We start from the raw sequence: 25,383 nt of genomic DNA on the forward strand, positions 1-25,383 counted from the left end.
ATTCAAGAAGAAGTTTAATTCCAGATTTGTTTTCACAGCTGACTGTCACAGCTGTTACGGTCAACATGAAAACCTTTTTTTCAAAACACCCTTCAGGTGAGCTTACGTGAAGCTGGATGTAGATTTTGTGGCTATGGGCCTGTAGGTCTAGAAACAAAAAGCAAACAATTTGTGAAATGAAGAGGAGTATTAATGTAGGAAACTTACTTTTTTAATGCTGTTCTAAAGCACCATGAGAACGTATTTGTTGCCTCTCACAGGCAAGTGTCCAGAGAAGCTGGGATTAGTATTGTGGGTTTTTTTGGTTTTATTTTAGTAGATATGATTCACAGTTTTTTACCACAACTGTTCCTGCTTTAAGTTTACTTCTGCTGATAATGAAACATGTTGGTCCTTTTATGTATGTTGGTGTTTGCTAGTATGACTAGCAGGGATTTATACACCCATGGTCTTTACTCAGATGAAACTGGGCAATGTCAGGATTATTTATAATCCATTCAGGTCATATTATTGCTTTTGGTAAAACTCTGCGTAAGTTGGATTTGGGTTTTCGGTGATACTGCAGTGTGAGTATAAGTTTGTGATAATTTTTCTCACATACTCTCCATGTTCTGCTAACAGTTTGCATTAGAGTGAGACTTAAATGACAGTTATTTTGGCAAGGTAAGTGGTGAACTGGTTGGCTCTGAGGTTGAATACTGTTCAGTTATTTAAAACTGATAGGCACTCTCTTGAGAAGTCAATAGTGTAAATATACGTTACAGTTTTAAGTCATACTTTTGTATGGCTATACCTGATCAGAGTAAGGTATTTCTCATGCAGTATGCTTATTTTTCTGCAGATACAGTATGCACCATTTGAATATAGAAAGAATAATGTAAGCTACTTGTCTGCATTTACTGGCGTCTGAATAAATCCGATAATTCAGAAAAGAAACCTGGGTAGTAGGACGAGTTGCTTGTACCGAAGGGCTTAATACTGAGAAATGAGTAGAAAAGCAAAAGTGTGTAGATTTTTAAGTGCAAACAAATACAAATACGAGAGACAAAAAGCAGCAAGAAATTTTTAGAGGCCTCCAAAATTTCATTATAAGGAGAACTGAAAGTGCAGGTTTAGGCCTAGCTGGAAAAGAAGCAGGTAGGAGGTGACATAATAGCTGTTTAATGATAATATCTAGAGAGGAAATCCATGAAACCACACCTGCTTAACATCTCTTCTAACATAAGAACTAATAGATAACAGAGAAAGTGGAATCTAAGTAGCCTTATGGGGACATTTTACTAATGATACTAAAATAATTTACTGTGATTTAAAGGAGATGGAATGACAATGTGTGAAGCTATTGCACTATGTAGTAAAAGGTGTAAGGTATATTGTTGTCCTCCAGTTCTAAATATAAGCCATTTTCTGTCAGTGTGTTTTGTGGGAAAGGTTTGTTAGTGCATTTTGTCAGGTGATGTAATTTCAGCATGCATTTTTCCTGAACGTTTTTTGACGCGTTTGGCATTGGGATATATTGTAGACGGGACACTGGACCAGATAAACTACTTGTCTAATCATGTATCAGAATTCCTCTGTTTCTAAACAATAGAAATATGTTTTGGTTGAATTGTTCACTTAAAAAGTTGTTTAAGTTCCAGAATTAATTTTGTGTAGCCTCTGGCAATCACTATGCACCTTCAGAACCCGTTCCCAACAAGGCAGAGCGCATCTTAAGAATGTTTCACTCTTAAACCAAGCAAGCAAGTTGTAGAATTAAAGAACATTTTGTTTTGAAATAGTCTTACTTCTCTTCTGTGCTTGGAAAGCTGACAGTCTAGCTGAGTTTTATGGAACTTCATATTTCATGGCAATGTTTTAATAGTGGCTTAAACCTAACACACTTCTTTTTGTCTTAAGAGAAATGTGGATGTGGCAAACTCTCAAACATCTTTGAAAGGTTGTGGAGAACTGGAGAGGTGCCTGAGGACTGGAGAAAGCTGGTGTCACCCTAGTCTTCAAAAAGGGCAAGAAGGAGAGTCCGGGCAACTACAGGCCAGTCAGCTTCACCTTCATCCCTGGAAAGGTGATGGAACAGCTCATTCTGGATGTCATCTCCAAGCATATGGAGGAAAAGAAGGTGATCAGGAGTAGCCAGCATGGCTTCACCAAGGGGAAATCCTGCTTAACCATGCCTTCTCTGATGGCATGACTGGCTGGGTAGATGGTGGGAGAGCAGTGGACATTGTGTACCTTGACTTCAGCAAGGCTTTTGATACTGTCTCCCATAACATCCTCCTAGATAAGCTCAGGAAGTCTGGGTTAGATGAGTGGACAGTGAGGTGGATTGAGAACTGGCTGAAAGGCAGAGCTCAGAGGATTGTGACCAGCAGCACAGAGTCTAGTTGGAGGCCTGTGGCTAGTGGTGTCCCTCAGGGCTCAGTCCTGGGTCCCATCCTGTTCAACTGTTTCATCAGTGACCTGGATGAAGGGACAGAGTGCCTCCTTAGCAAGTTGGCTGATGCTACCAAGCTGAGAGGAGAGGCTGATCCAGCTGAGGGCTGTGCTGCCATTCAGAGAGAGCTGGGCGGAGAGGAACCTGCTGAGGTTCAGCAAGGGCAAGTGAAGAGTCCTGCACCTAGGGAGGAATAACTCCATGTACCAGCACAAGCTGAGGGCTGACCTTCTGGAGAGCATCTCTGCAGAGAAGGAGCTGGGAGTGCTGGTGGATGACAAGCTGACCATGAGCCAGCAATGCGCCATTGTGGCCAAGAAAGCCGATGGTGTCCTGGGGTGCATTAGGAAGAGTGTTGCCAGCAGGTGGAAGGAGGTGATCCTGACACTCTGCTCAGCCCTGGTGACGCCTCATCTGGAGTACTGTGTCCAGTTCTGGACTCCCCAGGACAAGAGAGACATGGAGAGAGTCCAGTGTAGGGCTACGAGGATGATTAGCTGACTGGAGCATCTGCCCTCTGAGGAACGGCTGCGAGAGCTGGACCTGTTTAGCCTGTGGAAGAGAAGACTGAAGGGGGATCTTATCAATGTGTATAAGTACCTTAGGGGAGGGGGTGTCAAGTGGATGGGGCCAAACTCTTTTCAGTTGTCCCATGTGACAGGACAAGAGGCAATGGGCACCATCTGAAGCATAGGAGGTTCTGCCTGAATTTCTTCACCGTGAGAGTGACAGAGCACTGGCACAGGTTGCCCAGAGAGGTTGTGGAGTCTCCTTCTCTGGAAACCCACCTGGATGCAACCCTGTCTAACATGCTATAGGTGACCCTGTTCGGTCAGGGAGGTTGGACTAGATGATCTTCAGAGGTCCCTTCCAACCTCAACCATTCTGTGATTCTGTGAAACTGAAATTGTGTCATGGACAAATCATCATTAGAATTTAGCATGCATATGGATCACACAGAACTGGAATCACATAAAACTGGGAGGAGTGGCTGATAAACCATATGGTTGTGCTGCTGTTTAAAGGGACTTTGACAAACTGGAGAAAAGGGCAGAGAGAGAAAAGGTGGTGAAGTACACAAGTTTGTTTTACTCTTCCAGATTAATGAATACAAGGATTTCTTTTCATTTTAAATATTAAGAGTAGATACATAGCAGCTTATATAGCTATGGAATTACTGAATACCATTATTTATAGAGAACTTGAAACAGAAGCTTGGATTTTATGGTGCATGCAGCATGTTCTTTAGATCATTTATAGTAAAGTAGGATAGAGGTGAAGTGCCTGTTTCTGTGAAGTACAGCAGTTTGATTGCTTTGTGTAAGTAACGAGTGCGGTTAACTACTGTTGGAACATGTTGAGGCTGTTTTTCCCTTTTCTTATGAAATTTAATAGATTGAGGACTGAACTACTGCAGTTCCTAACTGTGTGGTCTGTTTGAGGATGGGAATACGCAGCTAATTGCACTTACCCTTTCTCAAAATATGCTTTTCCATAAATGTCAGCAGGAATTTTTGTAGGAGTGTATGATGGACTGTATAGCTGATAAGTCTTCACAGGGACATGGCCTTCCAAGATGAAGGCTGAGCTTGCTGGCTACAGAAGGCGGTGATGTAGCCATCTTAAGCTGCACTGATTGCCCAGCTAGCTTTTAACATGTTCTAAGTATGCAGATGCAAGTGTGTTCACCTAGCTAAGTTGCTCTCAAGCTGCTGCAGCCTGTAGCAAGAATTAGGCCTCTCAGAAGCATGAGGCCACCATTCCTCCATATATAGCTGCTGAGATGGCCAACTTCTTGGGTGCATCTCAGGCCAGGAGCACCTGGCCTGGAGCCTGGAGCATTGTCTCATTTCTTGAACAGCAGAGTTTGCAGCAAGAGAAGATGAGGTGATAGCTCTGAAACTGGGCTAGTATTTCATTGCCTTCACTCCCCTGTGAAGGGAAGCAGCCCAAATGTTTCAGAAGCTGGCCCTGCGGTCAGTGACAATGGAGAGAAGCTGCACACGGCATCTTAAGATGATTTGATGTTTTTTAATAATCTTGCCAAAAGGTAAAGGATGATTTTTTTTGATACTAAATGCATCTTAAATATGTTGGAAGGTTTGTGTTTTGGAAACCTATTCAAGGATAGACTGTACTTTAAATGCTCTTGTTTATGGAACTGAGGTACTTCATTGTGGATTTATGTGATGAGATATTAAATTTGCCTGAATACTTAATATGAAGTAAAAGCATGGAACCTTTCATAGCTACATTTCCCTTGGTTCATTTTTTTTTTGTTAGTCCAAGGCTGCCCTAGACAAGGCTGTATTGCATTATTCATATTGTAAGGTCAGATTTAGTTTTTGAGTCCTTACCCAGCCAAGGCAACGTTGACATTATAGAGTATGTGCCTGAATTAAGAAACTTGCAGAGAAAAAGAGCCCTTTGGTCCCTGACTTCTCTATGATATGTTCTTATGAACTGGATCTTCTCTGGAGCAAAACTCCTGCTGGAAACAACAAAAGCTCTGGCTGGCTGGCTAAGAGGACAGCATTGGGCTTTCCTGTGATTTGTCTGACTCTCAAATGCTCAGGTGTGACCTGGCATTCCCACAGCATGAAGTTTGTGAAGGGGCTATCCTCTTCAGGACTGGGAGGAAGATGGTAGAAATTGTTCTTACTCAGCTCCTCTGGAACTGCATAAAGTCCTACTGGGAGACAAGGCCACTGCTGTTCTGTGTGTTAGTGGGTGGAGGTGATGGGTGGGCAGGGGTGGAAGGAAGGGTATCTCAGGAAAGGGCATAGAAGCACTTTCACAGTGTCTAGAGAAACTGTGAGCAGGCAGAGGACATGCAGGCTTCCAAGTCTTTGAGGGTTCCTGTAGCACTTCTAAACCAAGACCAGTGCCTCTGTGGGACACATCAGTATTAAAGGGGAAATCTGATTTCTTGCTTCCATTAGTGCCGTGACATAGTAGGTTTATGAGAAGAGGATCAGTGATTTGTCACTGAACATTCTGTCATTGTTGCTCTTAAGGACTTGCCAGGGTTACCATGTATGTGCACGGTGCACTCAGTAGTGCTTTGATGTTTAAGAGGACCTAGCTTAAGTGCAAGCATGGCAGAAGCAGAGCTTTTCTATTCTAAAAAAAACCACTCTAAGCCCCAACAAATCTGGACACCTCAAAATTTTCTCTGTTGTGCCAAGGGCTATGAACTACCACTTCCCTGGCCAAAGCATAACTATTGCTTCCAGACATAGACAGCTGAAATAAAAACTGAAGGGAGGGGATGAGAGGAGGCAGAAAGAGGGGGGAAAAAAAACCTAATGCAACAAAAGGAAGTTAAACACCCCCCCTCTTTCCCTCTCCCCACCTCCCCCCCCCCCCAAATTCCAGAAATACAGGAGTAGATGTTATGAAGCAGGCTCAGTTTCTAGCAGCTTGATCTTTGCTTTTGTGTGCATTTGGCTTTGTGTGCACTGATGTCCTGTTAATAATTATCATTCTGTTGACACCTGTATTCATGATGACACCCCCATATCACATTTTCATCACAGCGTGAAATATTGCTCTCTTTGCTTTTGTTTTGTTTTGTGCTATGAATTTAACCCAGAACTGAAAAAGCTAGGCACTTCTCACAGCACACAACGGGACATTGATAACCTTGCAGACTAGTTACTGATCCTATCTCAGTGCATCTCTCTCTCTCTCTCTCTCTCTCTCTCTCTCCTTCCTCCTGCCCCTCTTTATAAGCAGACAAGGTTTTACCTCAACAAGCTGATGACAGAATAATTTCTCCAGGTTGATTGTTTGCCCCATGTGGACCTCTGGAGATCTTCATACAGTGGAAAGAAGGAGATCAAAAGACTGCAAGAAAAAAGAGGCAGAGGACTGAAAAAAGCCACCGCAAAGATCCTGCTCAGGTTTCAGTCTGGTGATGAACAGACTTGTAAAGTATTCTGAGACCTGTCAGATTTTCCCATCTAAAATCCAGACCTATTTTTAAAAGATTTTTCATAATGAGTCTCTCTTCTCCCGTCCTCAGGCTCAGAGTGTTTTCTGAAAAAGTTCTGCAAGGCAGAGAGGTTGAACACTTGATCACATGCAGGAGCACAGGATAGATGGAGTACAGCTGACTCAACAGCTACGGGGAATTTGGGTAAGTGTCCATCATGTCAGCCACCTAGAACTTACTAAAATAATGGCAAAAGTCAAATTATTCTTTATTTTTTTCCTCATCTTTTTATCACTTATCAGGCAAAGTTAAGCTTGCTGGGAAATCTCAAGGGAGTTGGTCAGGGAAGAAGTTTGCTGGGAACAGCTAATGAAAACAGCAAGGCAAATTAGCATCCAGCTGTGAAGAGAGGTGTTATTTCTTTCTCAACTTAGCTTTTATTTAAAACTACCCAGACCAGACCAGACCTGTGCTATTAATGTGAGGGGAGAATGGTTACAGACCCCTTGTAGTGCTGAGATTACCAGTGCATGTCAAACCCCCCTCACAGTGCTTTTAGGAGGGGAACAATTGCTTGAGGGAGACGATATTATCCAGCTTGTGGTGTCAGTCTGCCTGTTCTCACAATCATTGCATTGATGGAAAAAAATTTTGATAAGCGAGACTTCTTATCTGGCTCCCACTGCAATCGAATGACATAAGTTCGCTTATTGGAAATGACATTGTCTCTGGTCACAAAGGTGACTGGACATGATAATTGCTCCACCTTTGTGTATTTTTTTTAAGTAATAATAATGAATATATTCTTGAGTGAAGATACTGGGATTTGAAATCAAGTCTCTGTTTAAGCTGATGAACTGATACAGTCCAAATTGATGTAGTTACTGCAATTTGCTATGTGTACTGCAAAAGGAAATTTTATCGTGGTCTGTGAGCAGCAAAAGATGGGACTGCTGGCCCCCTTGTGTGCTCTTGATCGAAGAATACTTTATCAGTGCATGACATATTTTGTTTTCTTTCATCTAGGTCTTGAGCAGTATCCCTCAGGCTTGTTTTAGAGTTTGGCTTGAAAATTACTTCAAACTGTGTTTTGCCTCTTTGAGAGGGACTCAAAACATGGTGAAAGGAATATCCATAAATGAATTTTTTCTATTTCACAGTAGAAATTTTTGTCTTTTTAAATGTAACCTTGGAACTGTTGCGTGTATGCTCTGATTTTAAAGGTAAACTGTGGTATTAGATACTTTCTTAAAGTGAGAGATTAGCCCAAATTTGTTTAATTTTAAGGATTAGATAAAGCCAGACTGTACTGCAATAGTATTCTACAACTTCATTGCATAATTTCTATTCCTAAAGTAGGGAAATTGAAGTCATCCTGATGCCATAACTATTGCTACTTTTTGTCAGAGAAGTCTTTATTTTAATGGTAGCTTTCCAAGCTGCAAACAGATGGCTGCAGTATAATCTACTTGCTAGTGACATCAAGCATTATTTACTGAAGACTTATATCTGTATTGCTCTCTTTGAAAGCATAAAAAGAGTAATCAAGTAGAGTGATACTTATTTAGGTAGGTTTTTATCTGCCCATGTGACTGCAAGGCTCCTGGGACAGGCAATAGGATTAAGACTGTGTCATTACTACGTCAGTGGCTTTGAACCCAGACCATGGTTAAAGGCGACAGAAAGCCATTAGCATCTGATGACTCTTCAGTGGCCTCAATCTAATGATTTGATGGTCTCTGTAAATTTGCTAGCTAATAGGACCACCATAATGATCAGTGGCCTGAGCAGAAAATTGGTAGACTGACGTGCATACTTTGAGCATGTATTTTAGCTTAGAAGCAACCCGTTCACTCCACGATCTAGGGATGCTCTTGGTTTGCCCATACAGGGTTATTACTGCTTGTGCGTTTCAGTCTACAGATCCTGGATTTTAGTCTCCTACTGATTTTTAAATTGGAATGTCTGTGTTAAAACGGATAAAGCGACTGATAAAACAACAATGTAAAACAGGTGCAAGAGAGCAAAGTCAGCTCGCTTGTTTCTCTCAGTATGGGATTAATTAACCAAACTTTTAATTAACCAACTTTTAAAAACACTGTAGCCATCTTGTTCATTACAAGTGCTTCTGTATGTAATATGCAGTGTGTAGATGGGTGATGTATGATGGGTGGTTACAGGATGGTCCTTGTTTCATAGTTGGTTAACTTTAACTATTGACTATAGATTTTTTCCTTTCTTGTGTATGATATTCTGTGGTGACTGGAAAATCAAAACTGATTTTTAGTTTAGTTTAATGATGTATCAGTCAGGTATGCAGTAGCTTTAATGTGATATATGTTTAATTGCAGTAAGTTTATATTCTTGTCATTTCTTGTTGCATTGACCAAAGTTTTACTAATGAATCTACTCTTAACACACACAATTGGGGAGGGGGTCAGACCTAAGAACAGAAAGTCGATTCATGTGGGTTTTAGTGATTAAAAGAAAATGAGACTTTGCTTTGTCAAGAACCCTCAAGTGTGAACTGAAATGATATTTTCAGATCACTGCAACAATCTCCAAATGTTAAACTAAACTTTCTTTTTTCTTAAGTCTCCTGCTGATGCCCTTTTTTTTTTCTCCATGCAGTAGAGAATGTGGAGAGTGTGGAAGTGAGAGGAGATTTTTTTTTTCAGAGTTCTATAATTCAAGTCTAGTGCTTTGACTATAAATCATTTCCTTTAGCCCAGTTTTCCCTCTCAGATCTGCCCTCAGTGACAGTATTCTGCACTATCTGTGTGAATCTCCCCGGGGAAATAGTGGCTAATTCATGCAGGTTGGAAAACAGAATAGAATTCTGCCTTTCCAGTATAACTGAGGAAATTTGGATTTTTTTGTATTTTTTATCTCTGAAACTCTGAAATTGATCTATGTTTTTACATCTTGTTAAGGCAGCTATGAACCATAGAATGAGAAATATCTAGTTTCAAATGTAAATTTGAAATTTTTAGCTTATCTTTCAGATGCATAGTATCACTTAACCTACTTTTATTTTAGGATATGATTAATATGATTTGTAAAAGACTTGCATTTCCAGGGGCCTTAAGCTGTTTAAATGTCTGGGTGAGTTTTGGCAGTATTTCCTATGAAATGCAGAAAGAGAACCAAGTAAAGTATATTCAAGCAATCTTTGTGGGACAATAAAACAAGTATTCTGGCAGTATTTAAAGTAGAATTCAAGAAATAAAGTAGAATTGCTAAGCACAACTATAGTGGAATAATGGAATGGGATGAGGGAAAGGTAGTGGAAATGTCGTTTGAAGTGTATCAGTATTTCACTAATGGACATAAGAAATGGCTAGAATAATAACATAATATGGAGTAATAACATAATATGTTTAGCACACAGTAGCAGCCAAACAGTTTGTTTCTTCATTTCAAGCGTCTTAAATGCAGATGTAGTAAGTCAAAATGTCTGGCCTATTACACAAATAGTTGTGAGGTATTTTTATGCTTTAATTACTATATTTCACTACCAGCCTGATGTTAATGGCTTCTTAGAAAGTGTTGTACTACTTTGCGTAAATTTATTGGAAATATTTCATATCCTTCATCTGATCATTGTTTCTCTTCTTACTTTGTAAAAATGCAGTTATTTTATTTATTTATTTATTTTTCTTTCATGCCAGGCTAAAAAACCTCAGTGCCTCTAAAGATTTATGGTAGTAATGAACAGCGACACACATGCTGCTGAAGTATAATATCTGATTTTGTTTTGAACTGTGTGTGTATGTTGGCATCTGTTATCCACCCAACATGTAACTCCCATTGCCGTTAATAGACTTTACAAAAAGACCGTATCTTTTGGAACCAGATCTAGCTATTCAGCAAGGTTTAGAATGGATATTTCCTTTCAATTTGTGAAAAACTGTAAATTTCTTGCATATAAATCTGCTCATGGGCTTTTGAATTTCAGCCTCCCAGGGAGCACTCTGGTCAAGGTTTGAAGCCTTTCTAAACTGACCACATTTCAGATTAAAATCTAATAATTTTAGTGTGACTTTCATTTGCAGGGAGTTAAGTCTCTTTCTCTTCCCCTTACTTGTAAAGTAGCTGGAATGTAAACCAGATTTTTGTAAACTTTTTATAAACAAAAACTCTGTATATTATTTTAAGAAGTTATCCCAAAATTTGTTTCTCTATCTCCATAAGCACATGCTTCATTTAGAAAACCCTATTGGCATTTCAGATGTTAGTTATAATTTAGTCTCTGTTCAGGTAGAGCATCTATGTGGTTCTAGTGGAGGTTTGATTAAATAGGGGCGCCAAACTTTGACCCAAAGTTAGTTATAAACTGAAATAGTATAGAGCTAATACAGGACTGATCAAATCTCAAAAGTAGTGTAAAAACTGTTGTGTTTAAATAATATATCTCTTTACTACCTATTCAGCACCTAGCCAAAATCATTATGTGCTGAATAGGTAGTAAAGAGAGATTGGTTTACCTATTTAAAAAACCCTTAAAACGATGTATTTTCCCCTTTCTTTGGTGGTGGTGGTGGGGATGAAATGGAGAGTGGGAGAGGGAAACATCAGTCTGTTTGCAAGTTTAGCTGTGTTGCTGGTGAGATTTTGTAGCCTTCCATTCAGGAAAGTACTGATCTTCAGAATTTTTTTATATATGCATATTTATGTGTGTGTGTATGTATATGCACATACATATGCAATATATATAGTTAAATAAGCATGATATTTAATAGGTCGATACAACCATCGTATGTACAATACACCTATATATTATCTATATTAGATATAGGTATAGATATGTCTATATAATGCTATATAGAAATAGGTGGGGGTATGTGTGCGTTTTTCAAAGCCTTGGCCCCAAAGATGGCCCTCAAAGAGAGGGAAGTTTGTAGTTGAAACTCGCCCTAAAATTGTTTACATCTCAGGTGCAGGCATGCCCTTATTTCTGTAGTAATCCTTCTGAGAAGTGAAAGTATCACTGTTTGGTGATGGCGTTGTTCAAAGTGGGTACTGTAAATTTCCAAGTTCTGTTTTGTCAGAACCAGGAGAGCCCAAGGATGAACACAGGTAAAGGAATGGAAGACAGCAGTGAAAACACGGTTTGGATAATCGGTTATAATGGGATATACAAGTTACAGGCGGGAGTTAGCCTGTAATTAAAATGCGTCGCTGCTGAAGGACTTTGAGGTAGACAGTTACTCTTCTGTTTGTGTTCAGCAGTTATTTTAGATGATGGCAAATGATTCAGCACACGTCCAGAAGAGCAGCTGTTCCAGGAGACCTGACAAAGGTGCAGGTAGCATAGCTCCCACCTGAAGAGTGCGGGTGCAGGGACAAGTGGCCAAGTGTGGCAGCGAGACAGACAGAAACCAAAAAGACAAACTATTTCATCGTGAGATGCCTGTGAGAAACAGTACGCGCTGAACAATATAAATTATCATTTGACATATTTTTTATGAGTAACAGTAATATTTCTATTCCATTACTGTAGAGGCCTAATATATGCTGTTAGGGAGCATTTCGGCAGTTCCTAGATATGTATGAAAATGCTTATAAATGTTTCACCAAACTCGACCAGGAATTTATCACATCTACGACTTTCTTTCAGTAGGATTTTCATTATTCCTATTAACTATTCTCTTTTAGAAAGTCTTATCCAGTAAGGAGGCGTAAATATTACTGTTATTTGGTAGAACTGCTGTACTCTGTAAATGGAAGATGGAGCACAAGCCATAGGATTATAATTTTTTTCTCATAAAATACAGATGAATATGTGAAATAGATAATATTCAGAAATCAGACTGTCTCATAAATGAATTTCCATAAACATTTAGGGCTGAATCAGTAGTGAATGCTGCTCATAATGGAAAATTTTTGAAGATCCTTTTGGATCTTAATAAAGATAGAATGGGAGAAAAAGAGAATTGAATGTCAGGTGATATGAGAGGAGGAAGAGAGGGACTTCAGGCGGGTGAAAGCAACTGGTGTTCCAAAAAATTCAGTTACTAAATTGAATGCAAAATATGATTTTTAAAAAAATCATAAACATCTTTATTATGAAATTTTGGGCAGGTTTTTTTCACATGGCAAAATTTGTGAAAGCAGGAACAAAGCTTTGTAAAATTATAAAAATTAGATTGAGGGGAGTATGTTGTAACTGTTACCTCTTTATGCTGCACATCACTGAAGAGTACAGAAAAGTAAGACCTGCAGTATGACTCAGTGCTGAATATATAATAACTGATCAGTGGAGATTCATAGCTGGCTGTGTCAGCATTCTGAAAATTACAGTAATTTTATTGCAGTGCAACCTGAATATGTTGGACTGTTTTCTTTAATCAATTGTATTAGAAATCTAAATGAATCATGGTTCATGAAATTACTCAACCTGATTTGATTTACTCAACCTGATTTGATTGGTCTTTAAATTCCTGACTGTCTCTTTATCTGTACCCTGCCTTTAAAGATCTATTTTGTCATTAATGCTTGAATTAGTCATCAGGTGAACTTCTGTTGGTGTCAGTGGAAGTCCTACGCAAAATTCCTCACCTTCAGCTCCAAGTCTGTGGAAAAACAGTTCCCTTTCTAAATAGAAAATGCCAAACCTATTTTGGAAGAGATGATTTATGTGGGTGAGTGGATGTGGGAAACATCTGGAAGTAAAATGATTTAAGTGGCTATGAAAAGATACTGCACTGCAGTCAGTGTCACAAACAAATATGGTACATTATGAAAACATGAAAGGTCCTTGAAGATGCTTAGCATAGGAGAATGGGAGAAGAGGTCTGAAAAACACAAATGCGAGCGCTGTGTACATCAGTGCAAACTTGGAGTGGGTTTGTCTGTTAAGAGTTCCATAGCCTGAAAGGATCAAATTTCCCTTGCAGCGTTGTGTCAGCATCTTTAGAATCATGAAATTGTCTTTTTTGCTGTCTTTTTTTAACAGCCCCCCTCTCCCCCTCTCCCCCCTCTCCCCCCCTCTCCCCCCTCTCCCCCCTCTCCCCCCTCTCCCCCCTCTCCCCCCCTCTCCCCCCTCTCCCCCCTCTCCCCCCTCTCCCCCCTCTCCCCCCTCTCCCCCCTCTCCCCCCTCTCCCCCCTCTCCCCCCTCTCCCCCTCTCCCCCCCTCTCCCCCCCTCTCCCCCCCTCTCCCCCCTCTCCCCCCCTCTCCCCCCTCTCCCCCCTCTCCCCCCTCTCCCCCCTCTCCCCCCCTCTCCCCCCTCTCCCCCCTCTCCCCCCTCTCCCCCCTCTCCCCCCTCTCCCCCTCTCCCCCCTCTCCCCCCTCTCCCCCCTCTCCCCCCTCTCCCCCCCTCTCCCCCCTCTCCCCCCTCTCCCCCTCTCCCCCTCTCCCCCCTCTCCCCCTCTCCCCCCTCTCCCCCCTCTCCCCCCTCTCCCCCCTCTCCCCCCTCCTTTTTTTTCACTAAAAGGAACAGAAGTCATCCCAACTTGTGATGTGGATCTGCATATTGATCCATATGCAAGTGAATCAATAGCCAGAAAGCAAGCAGAACATTAATGGTTCTGTTAAAGTCTGACTCGCTCTGAGTATGGCTGGCGAACTAATGGTCTAAATACTTAATGTCTTAAGTCATTAATTCCTCAGCAGTGGTCTCTCTTTCCTCTGAAACCTTTGCTAATGTGTTAACTTTCAGTAGATTCTAAAATTTTAATTATTAAAGTTCTTTTTCATCTGGTTTTGAGAGTGTCATTAATTTTTTTTCAAAGTTTTTTTGGTAGTTAGAAAATACTGTGGTAGTTGGGAAACTGAAGATAGATTTATGTCTTGGTAAATTGCCCTTGATTTATTACCATTGTAGTGGACATCGGGGCTAGCCTGTATCCAACAGAACAACAATAGCTGCTTTATCCAAGTAACTGTTGTAAAGCAGAGGTGACGCTGTGGTACACTGGAGACATGTCAATTTTCCCAAGGAAAAGTATGTTTCTTTTGAAACAGAATACAAAACTTTATAATTAAAAAAAACCCAAACAAATAAACAAAAAGAACACCTGCAAAAATATACTTTTCTACCTGTGAGTAGTGGAAAGGGTTAGGAGATCACGAAAATGAAAAGGTTTCTTAGCAACTCACTTAGGAATTTTATTTTTTTGAACATGTTTCATAATTCTTTGTTAACACTACCCACAAACATTGTCAGTCTCCGCAGGAATATATTAGAAGAAAGAATAGAGGGTCAAAGGGGCTTTCATTTACTGCTCTGTATCCCTCTGGAAGTTCAGTGAGGTTGCATTATTGCCATGGATCACACTTTGATCTAGAAGTTGTGCAGATACTGCAAAGCAAAACTGCTTTTGGATAGGATAGCAGAACTATACCTGAGTGATGAATCCTTCATGCTTAGCAGGAGCCGGGTGTTTTTACTCCTTTTTTATTCCATGCACTTCCAAGCAGAATTACGTGGGAGTGAATGGCTGGACTTCCGCTGGTGACATCTGAACATCCTTTTGATGAGGATGTTCTACTACTTTAGTAGAGTCTGGCTCTGTGCTTTGTTCTAGCTGGGTTTTTTGCTGACAAGGAACATTTAGGAGAAATGTCCCATATGAGTCTCTCTCAACATAAGGCTTTAAATCTCAGGTTTGTGTTCTCTATGTTCCCAGCCTGAAATCTAGTGGAAGCCTTCCTATTAATTTCAATAAGCTTTAGCTCAGAGCCCTGGGTAGCCACAAACTATCCTGTTACAAGAGAGCAGGGTTAGCTCAAATACACTCTCCCAGTGCAGTTGCCAGTTCTTCTCGGCAATGATGAAAGCCACTTGCCATGCCAGGTATGACTGCCTTCAGGTGTTCTGTGTCTATGCAGTTTATGGGGAGTTTTGATCTCCACTTAGAGAGAGGTGATGGATCAACACCTCCGTATCTATAGCATTAGAGAAAGCAACCTCAGTTTCTGTCCAGGAAATCTGAAAGTTTTGCAGCTGCTGTATTTGGGTTTCAGGTCAGTAGAGAGGTTTTCTATGATTATAAAATACTCCAAATTAAAAAACAAAAAAAATCAATATACTTAAATTTGTGGACAAAACTCGTAATACTTTGGGCATGTTTGTGACAAATACATATGAATCAGACTTATTTTCAGTTGTACCAGGTACTACACCTTGGAAGTTTCTTCTCAGGAGGAGTAATTACTGAACACATTGACAACTCATTTGTTTTGATCTTCTAGTCTAGTTGCCAGATATGATTGAAGTAGATAAAAGTTTTTATGCTAGCTCTGTACATGAACTCAGTGCAATTGCTTGCATGCTTCAAAGACTTTTTTTTTTTTTTTTTTTTTTTTTTTTTTTTGCCATTAGACGTGGACTGATTTACTCTAGGTCCATGAGCCTGAGAATTAAACAACAAATGATTTATATAGTTTTAAAGGACCTGGATGAATTAACTGTTGTTCTGTCTAATTTAATGTTCTTTCTCAAGAGTTTTTTACACTAAAATGTCAAAAAAAGCTGTTGTAGAAATACTTAAATGCTTCCTTCCCTAACCTATCAATATATGTTAAGTTTTTTTATTATTTATTTTTATACCATCGTAGACTACCTCTTTTGCTGCAAGTTACAATTAAAAGTCATAGAAGTTAATAGAAATTACCAGTTACTCAGACGTAGAGACATGGGCCTTACTGCCTGTGGCCTCTTTCTCAAAAGTCTATGAGCTTTACTCCTAGCCCGTTTGGAGGCCATCACCTCCTGAGTGGTTAAATGTTTGCAGTAAGCATCTTTAATGCAGTGAACAGATGTATGTAATAACTGCCTAATGTTTTGCTAGGTTTTGCGATGGAACAGGTATGGTTACTGCTCCTGCTGACAGTTAAAGTGCTTTCAGTGACTGCTCAGTTCAATGGATACAACTGTGACGCTAACCTCCATAGCAGGTTCCCTGGTAAGTGTTTAATAGACTTCTTCATAATGGCCTCTTTATTGTCTTGGTTCAAAGTAGTGATTATTTTTAAATAGAGAGCTTTAAATTTATGTGGTGCCTAGGGGTAGGACTTCACATTAAATGAATGTTAACTGTCTCAGTGACAATGAAACTTTTCTGATGGTGCACTTTACATTTGTCTTAAGGCACAGTGGGCCAAATTCAGCTTAATATTAACAAATAGTTCTTCCTTGACACCAGCGGGGTTTGACCTGCTTTTGCCAGAGCTCTATTCTGTCCAAAAGATTCACCAGAAGTCACATTGCTGGAAATGTTCATTACGGACTTAAGAGTCTGACAGTTATAGCTGTTTTTTTTTTTTTCATGCTTTAACTGGATAAGGTAATAAAATCTCTATCCTTTTATTGAAATACATAAATACATAACTAATTTTGAGAAAGATGTAGTTGAAGGCGGAATTCAGTGACTCAGTTCATCATTAAGCCCATGGTTAGGGACAGGTGAAGCAGTGAAATGTGTGTTTATGTGATGGACACTCATACCTCTGAAAAAACAGGAGATAAGTTGTTCTGGGGACGTTAGATGCCAAGAGCTGTTCATACAGTGAGAATTGAAAATGAGCGATCTTAGCAATATGTATGTTGGAGTTTACTTGGCTCTGTTACATGGTTTATTCTTCTTCCTTCCTTTGTTTCTTGGACAGAATAATACCATGAATACTAGCTGGTTTTCATTTCCTATTTTTCTGAGGTAGCAGTTGAATCGAACGGTTTAGTGGTGACATTATTATGCTGTAATGCCTTTCACTGTTGTTTTCTGAATAATTGTAACTTTGATTTTTCAGGCAGGATCAGTTCTTTTGTTAAACCTAAGTCAGTCAAAAACCTACAGTTTGTATTGTTGCCTGTTTTTCCACCACACTGCTAGGTGCTTTGTGGAAGTAAAGACCAACAGTGGGTTTGATTATTCATACACTCAATTGGTGTGAATATGGAGAGTAGAGACATGCAAAAAAGGTCAAGTAGATTGTCTCCATCCCTGACAAAAATCACCGTTTAACTGATCTTTCACAAACGTGCCTGTAAGTTTCCCTCAGGTAAAGTTTTATGGGCTTGACTAGAAAAGAGAGTGAATTGTGCCCATCTGCGTCAGATCCATTTTTCATAGGTTTTCATGCAACTGTTTTCCTGTTTCAGGCTGCTTGAGAGCATTTCAGCAGCTGAAGGGAAGTTCAGATTCCTCTTTCTATGTTTTTTTTTTTTCATTTGCACTAATCATTTTTTGCAGTAGCTCTGTATCAAGGCTTAAAATCTGCTATGTGATACCTATGAATTGCAGACAGACATTATTGTGCGCAGTTAGGGGCTACTTGCAGTTGTTCTATTTAAAAAAAAAAGGGAGGGGGAGAAGTCTGATTCAATGTTAAACATTTCTGCCTTACTCTTTCCCGTTCCCATTCTTCTGCATAGGAGCTGAGAGTTGAGCCATGGTGTTTCTTGTACGTAATTCTCAAGCAGTAAAGATTCAAAGGCTGATATTTACCTAACTGTCCCAGTGCTGATTTTGTGAGCTAGGAAAGAGGAGTAATTGTCCTTAAGTTAGGCATGCAGTGTGAAGTTTAAAAAAAGACCCAACCAACCAATCAAACAAAAATCCCAGTAAACCTCTGTCCTGAAATTTAACAGCTGGTATTTTCAGTTTGCTGGAGGTATTGCTATGTAATACAGTGGGACTAGCAGAGCTTTGTGGGGTTCATGGAGCTTTATTTTATGGGTTCAAGATCCCCATCACCCAGAAGATGGGTGAGACAGCCTGTGCTGGATGACGAGGGCTATTTTTTCCACTATACTTTCATTATAACTAGCACTTAGTTCAAACCTTGAAGTCTGACTGCTTTCAGAGTTCAAAAATAACTGGAGTGGGGAATGAGAGGACAAAAAGGAGAATGCTTCAAGGAGGATCCTTGAGGTGTGAGGCTGCTCACAGAGCCTGACTATGCATATGACTCTCCTCCCCCCTATTCTTTATTTGTTCTGCTTAAGAAATCAATCATTTTAGTCAACATAAATTCCAAACATGGAGTTAGAGTGGACTTTTTAGCTGATGTCTGTGGTGGTGATAGCAGAGATGCTATTGCTTTTTAAAGTTGTTTTTTGTTGTTGTTGTTTTACTGTTTTTTTTTTTTCCTTCTTTAAATTAATTTCATGAAGAGCAGAAGATTAGGAAGCTTGTCTTCAGAAAGATTAGAAATTAAGCCTTCCTAAAGGAACCTTAGAGAAGGGACAAGGGCTTTATCCATTCTTAATTTGATTGTGTTTTTATCATTTATTGTTTGGTGACATCTTGCACAGGGATGGTACTGCATAAATAGGATGATAACTAATCAGGCAGGACTTTTGTCTCTGCTGTTTGCAGGTTTGTTTTAGAGTGTAGGTGTGAAATAGCTGGGCTGGAAAAAACCCATTATTTGTTAAATAGAAAATCCTGTGACTTTTTATACTACTAGCTAGGCGTTTTAGAGAGTACGCAGTAAGGTCAAATCTTGCCATCGTTTGGAGAGCTGTCTGGAGAAGAATGCGTTTGTTTCCTGACAACATTTGATGATTTGTAATTTAGCTTTAGCTCTGCGTTGCAGTAAAAGCATAACTCCTAGAATGCTTTCGACGAACAGAACCGTAGCAGCGTGAACATTTTCAGATGGGAAGGGAATTTTAGGGGGCTCTTGCTGTAAGTGTTGCAGCGTTTTCACGTATGCCACATTTTAATTTTCTACTAAAGCAGCGGTTGGATTAAAGAAGAGGCTTGCACAGAGCACAAAGCTGGTTTTGAGCTATAAATGACCAGATGATTTCACCAGAAGAGGTGAACTATGATCTGGCCAGCTATTGTATTGACTTCTCTTGTCTGTTCTGGAGCAGTTCTTGGCAAGGTGTGGAGGGGTGTCAGAGCAGAGGTGGGCAATGGACCTGTCTGTGTTTCGCTTACGTTTCTGTGAGTCCGTCCTTGATTCAGGATGGCTTCTGTCACCCCAGTGTCAAGGTACCTCATGAACTCTACTGTGTTTTGCATATGATGCCCCTGTGAGTACTGTAGCCCATGTGATTTGTTTCAGGAGGAGGCCAAGTGCTTTGTCCTTAAATAAAGTCTGTGACAAAGAGGCTGTTATATTCAAAGCTCTATGAGGTCTCACCTGGGTGACCTAACCATCAAACCATCTCTCCTCTCTGTTAAAGTGTTTACAGATGGAATCCAAGTGTTCTCATTTAAACTGCTGTAGGAGTAATTTTTAACAGTTCAAGAGAAATGAGCAAGACTTTCTTTTTTTAATATCTAAAGAGACATTGTATCTGTTTGCTTCTGGTTTCAGACACACTTCTGAACAAATGCCATGTATTTTTGAGCTGCAAAATTGGCAAATTTGACAACAGTACTCCTTGTAAAGTAGTGGAGGAAAAGGTACAATCTGGTACAGTGGCTTATCCTCCTGTATAGTGCAGAGGTCATTTTTACAGGGTGTGTGTGGACTCATTCCTCTTGGTGTCAAAGAAGAATTTTGCAAATAGTAATGGTATCTTAACAGTAAAGTAATATCCTGCTTTTTAAAGGGTTTGAAGTGAGTTATAAAATTAAGTGGGCTACTTTAATATATTACACTTGCTATTTGCAGTTTGTTACTATCTGTTTCTGCATTGATCCAAGTAAGAGTAAAGTCTCATTCCCTTACATCCCCACCTTAATACATCCATGAAGTTGTTACGACAGTCAATACCAAGGCATGTGGCTTCTTGACCTCTGTACATTACGTGAATGGCATTACATATGTGTACAAACCAGGAGAGTTTCATGCTGAATCACTTGAAGTCCTACTTTGCCTCCAGTACCTTTCTGCCCAAATTTATCTCCAAAGAGTAATGTTTAAAACAACATTAGCTCAGAACAGAGTTTAGCCAGTTATTTCCTGCCCTTGATTTGGCTATAAAGCCACTATTAAAGCTGTCTAAATTAAACTGCTTGTGTTCCTCTATTGGGGGGAAGAGCCAGTTCATTGTAATGGAGACCTCATTTCCTCTCTGTTGTGGCAATGCAGCAAAACAATTCATTTCAGCAGGCTTAATGGTGTGGTATTTGCCGAAGTTGTTCTGCCACTTTTAATAGCACTTAATCTTTTAAGCAGATGCAATAAATGAGTTGTTATATAAAGGAGTAATGCCTGTGTTTTACTTGATGAAATACGTCACTTCATAAAGCCCTAGGAAGAATGAAACTTAACAAAAAAAACCCACTCTCATCACCTAAAGGCAAAAAATAAGTTTGAAGTAAAGCTACTTTATCTTGTTCTGTAGTTAAACAAAGTATCAATTTGTTCATATATCCTAATATGATGCTTTCATTTTTCTATTCAAGTATGTAACAGTCTTCAAAATTTTCAAATAAAAGAACAACTTCTTCATCCAAGAAATGTTTACTGTTGTTCAAAAATCAACCAGTTGCAATAGTTGCTATTTTTTAGGACTTTTGTGCTATTGTAACGTACAGAATGAAAGATTGCAAGACACTTTGTAGTACTGATCATTGTCTTTCAAAAGCCAACTGATTTTTTGTCGAAGCTAAAGCTGATGGTTCTTGGAGGAAAAAAAGAAAGCGGCAACCTTTGAAGATGCCACAATAAAATGTTCTGATATGCTGTTGATTGTACTTCAAAGTCTCTATAGCCTGAGAGTGTAGTGGACTCTAGACAACCTCAGACAAGCATGCACACCTTCAATGCCAGGTGCTGGCGAGGGTATGCTGGAAGGCAGAGCTCAGCTTCCTGAGTTTCTCCAAGTCCCTGGGAATTAGTTTCAGAAGGGAGGCTATTCAGTCAGACCCCAAATATTTAATCCCTTGCTGTTTTCCACTCCCTTGCATTGCTTCAGCTTATGAATATACTGTTGAATGAGCTGGTGGGGAACTTTGGAGAAATAGTTTTGTTGCATGGTAGCTTGTTACCATATTTTAGTTCATTTTTTTTCTTTAGTGAAGTTGTTCAGTCAAATAAATCTGCTTTTCAGAATAATGTAGTTTTGACCTTTATGTTCAGATATTGCTCTCACTGGGATCTAAAAATTGATTTGATCACCAGTTACAAAAGCACTGCTACAGTAGTTCTGTGGTAATTAGATGACATACATCTTCTTACAATGTGTTCTCCTGTATTTTTCTTGCAGCTGAACGAGATATCAATGTTTTCTGTGGAGTGCAGACAATTACTATGAAGATAAATTTTTGCACAGTTCTTTTTTCTGGTTATTCTGAAACAGATTTGGCCCTGAATGGGAAACATGGGGATGCTCACTGCAGGGGGTTCATCAATAACAACACCTTTCCAGCAGTGGTCATTTTCATCATCAATCTGAGTACTTTGGAATCCTGCGGAAACACTTTAGTGGTAAGGCAAGATTCAAGCGAAATTGTAGCATTGCTATTAAGGCACTGGGTTGAGCGTATGCCCTGACAGCATTGTGTTTTAAAGATAAATAATGTTTACATGGTCTCCTTCAGTTAGCGATGTATTGCACATATCAAAGAAAAACAGGAAAAGTTGTTAATGTATAATCATGGATACTAATTAGAAGATATGGTAGGAGAAGAATTTGCCCTCTGATTAGAAAGTCTGTTTTCCATTGTAATAAATTTTTAGTAGAAAACAGAATTTCCCCCCAGAATCCAGACTTTTGCTGAACATGTTTTTAGATTCTGTCAGAATTTTTCAAATAACTATTTAGAAAATGAAAACAATATTTTTAAGAATGGTTTAGTTTAATTGGGTCAGAATTGTGGTCTGGCTACTTTCATGCTCTATGAGAGGACCTTGCCTGACAGATCTACATTCTATGGTAAGGCATTGATTTCAGGCTGAATGTCACAAGAGACATAGTCTGGCCAGATATCTAGCTCTACAGAGGAGAAGGCTAACAGCAGGCATCACCTATAGTGGTCCTGTAAGGTCACGCATCTACGTGAAGATCTCAGCTCAGTATGGCAGTATGGAACTGCTCATCAAAAAAAAAAAAAAAAAAAAAAAAAAAAAAAAAAAAAAAAAAAGAATCAAATTTTGAATATTGTTTGGCAAAAACATTAAGCATGATCTAAGCTATGCACTTGATTCATGACAAAAAGCTGAAGTTCAGATTTGTATATTCAGCTCTAATGCTTTACTCAGTGCACTGTCATCGTCTGTGTTGCGGTCTTTTGCCTGGTGGTATGACTTCAGTGTCTGCATTTATATTGCTACTTAGTGTGTGAGATCTCAACCCTTCTAAAATCAAGGGAGAAGGTTTGTACAATTTGTCTGCCTTGCACTGTACATACAGTTGGAGTACAAATGTACTCCATTTCTAGCTGGAGTTTGTAGTCATGCATAAAGATACTTGCCACTTTTCATAATAAACACCTTCTTTAAGGTTCCTTAAACTCTGAAATGTTCCATGTTCTTCTGTGACTTGTCTCAGACTGAATTTTATTTCAAAATTCCAATAAATACAGTTCAACAAAAAAGTTCAGGTAGTTCAGAAATTTTTTTCCAATTTATCTGAAAAGCTCTAGACCCTCCTATGACTTGGAATAGAAACATTTGACAAGTAGGAACTTTTTGCTGTCCTTTTGGAGCTGGCTGCATTGTAAACTCATGGAATTTCCCTTCCGATTATAATCATAAGAGATTGCTGTTAAAAAACAAAAACAAAAACAAAAAAACCCCTCTGATCAGTCCAAGTAATTGGAGTTCCCCATGGGATCCCCACAAGACTCCACAGCATACAAGGCAATGTAGCAACTGCTGAAAATGGAACTCCAGATTTCTCTCTCCTGCCTCAGTTTATGCATACTGTGCCATAAACGGAGAGGATGAAGTGTCAAGAATCCTCTCTTTGGTTTTGCCTGACTGGAGTAGTACAAACTCGTGCATTTTGGTTGTGTTTCATAGCAAAGACCGTTTACATTTCCTTTACTTTCACAGAAAGAGTTAGCATTTCGGAAAGAACTGAGGATAAAACCTAGATCTGTAATATGACAGACACAAGTTTTTTTTTTTTTTTTTTTTTTTTTTTTTTTTAAATGAGGGATGGAAAAGCTAAGTGGAGCTGTAGTCAGTTTTACTGTATGCTCTAGACTATATTCTCTAAACCAGGAAACAGATTCTCGGATTCTGTTTTTCATTGTCTTCCTGCCATTTTAGCCAATGGTTAAGTATAATATTGGAAAAGTGCATAAATGTATCAGTCTTCTACCAGGTGTTCCTGTAGCCAAAGAAATCAAAATACCTGTTATGCATCTCCTGCTATTTGGTTCCAAATGTTTTGACTCATTCACACCTCAGAGTGATTCTTCTGTGATAGAATATCTTCCAAATCTTAAGAAACCATATTTGAAAGCTATTAAAAATGCCATTTCTGCTTATACAGTTATACAAAAGAAATGTTAGAGTTGAAGTTCTGTGCCATCTCAATTTGGCCCTGTTGCATATGCACCTAATGAGAAAGTAATTTGTGACATGTTTATCTGCTGATTTCGCATGCCACCACGGTGCTGTTTTCAGAGCAGTAGCTGCAGATGGAGTGGGGCTGGAGGAAAGGGTGTTCTTCAGTTTTCTGCAAGCTCCAAAGATTCTGGTGAGCTGTGTCCTGTTACTGAATGACATAGAAAACCACAGGTATCCTGAGGTATACTTTTGAGTATACTACTGCTGAATTGAGCACAGGTGTCCTGAGGTACACTGAATACAGGTAACTGAATTAAGGTTTTGTTGACAACTTCAAATAAGGCATTATCTGGCTATATATTAAATGCTTGACTTTCAGCTCTTGAATTTCTGGCAGCATTTCTTTGCAAGTTATTTCTTAGACATGTATAAAATAGACACATGTACCTGAAGTTCAACTGTTTGCCTTGTGTCCGCTTATAAAATACAACGGTTTTAATGTGTCAAAACCAAAAATATCAAGAGTGGCCAAGTATTGTTTCTGTGAATAAAATTGTTAGTGTAACAACAATTAGTTAGTGCAGCAAATGTTAGTGCCATGGAAGCCTGTTTTAAGCTATTATCTTTTAACCCTAATAGAAGTGTTCGTTAAGATTTTTCTAGGAGGTCTTGGGAATTGATTGGGAATGCTCAGAAGAGAAGTACCTACCAAAAGAAAGAGTAGTTCCAGGGTTCATCGCAGCCCTTTTCAATGGCACTTAAGAGTCTTAGTGTTTAAAAACAGCAGCATCCACTGTGCGCTGTGTATTCCTGACCCTGGGGAGGGCAGAGGGAATTTGATGTTAACAGATTAATTTCCGAAGGATTTCCTAAACTTATCTCTGAGTGAATTATGAATTAAGCATCAGTGTTCTTAGCGATCTCTTATTCCATGTTAACCTTCTGGTAATACTTCTTTTCTCCCTCCCTCAATAGGTATCCTCAGCTCGAGGTGTCAATGCCTATGGGAATACCTCGGTGGTACAGATAGGTAATGTTTCAGGCTATATAGATACGCCAGACCCACCAACGATTATCAGCTATTTACCTGGGCTTCTGTACAAATTTAGCTGTAGCTATCCACTGGAGTACTTGGTTAACAATACCCAGCTCGCTTCGTAAGTGTGCTTTTCATTCCTATGTGTTTATTTCTCTTATGAACATAAGCCCATATACACATATACACCTAAATATATGGATGCCAATGCAGTACAATCAATATACTGATTCTTTAGCCTTGTAACAGTGGGAGGCGGGAAAGCACTGAACGAATCTGTTGCCAAAGTTAATGTAAAACTTGCCTTAAAATTCTAGTGTTTTGAGGACAGAATGGTAGCAGCAAACAGGTGGAAATTCTTCTTGAAATAGTTTGGAAACATATGAATATGGAGTGCAAAAGAGAATATTTTTAATGAGTAGTTGCTGTACCTCATGGAAAGTGGATTCCTTTTTGTCACTTTGCTTCTCTGCTAATTATTTTCCTGATTCATGTTTCCAGCAGTATACATTTCTTTCCCCATATTTAAGGTTCTGTCAGCGTTTCCACTATAAATTCCTATTTTTGGGTTTTATAACCCAAACACAAAAATTAACTGCTTGTGGTGT

The 25,383-nt window shown here is 39.4% G+C and overlaps 1 protein-coding gene across 3 annotated transcripts in view; it reads left to right on the forward strand.

Moving 5' to 3' along the window:
• Positions 1-7: 7 nt before the first annotated feature.
• Positions 8-25,383, forward strand: part of ZPLD1 (zona pellucida like domain containing 1) — a 36,067-nt gene continuing 10,691 nt past the window's right edge. Inside the window, exons 1-6 of one of the 3 annotated variants that reach the window (XM_062572393.1) lie at positions 8-96; positions 6,218-6,370; positions 6,462-6,575; positions 16,167-16,280; positions 21,488-21,708; positions 24,715-24,896. In XM_062572393.1, coding sequence (XP_062428377.1) covers positions 16,175-16,280; positions 21,488-21,708; positions 24,715-24,896 — 509 coding nt within the window. In that variant the 5' untranslated portion in view covers positions 8-96; positions 6,218-6,370; positions 6,462-6,575; positions 16,167-16,174. Of the gene's footprint in view, positions 97-2,039; positions 2,120-6,217; positions 6,371-6,461; positions 6,576-16,166; positions 16,281-21,487; positions 21,709-24,714; positions 24,897-25,383 lie in introns of those variants that run through there. The other 2 variants (XM_062572383.1, XM_062572402.1) reach the window with 2 other exon arrangements.

The sequence above is a fragment of the Rhea pennata genome, chromosome 1 (assembly GCF_028389875.1).
Source record: "Rhea pennata isolate bPtePen1 chromosome 1, bPtePen1.pri, whole genome shotgun sequence".
Taxonomy (NCBI): domain Eukaryota; kingdom Metazoa; phylum Chordata; class Aves; order Rheiformes; family Rheidae; genus Rhea; species Rhea pennata.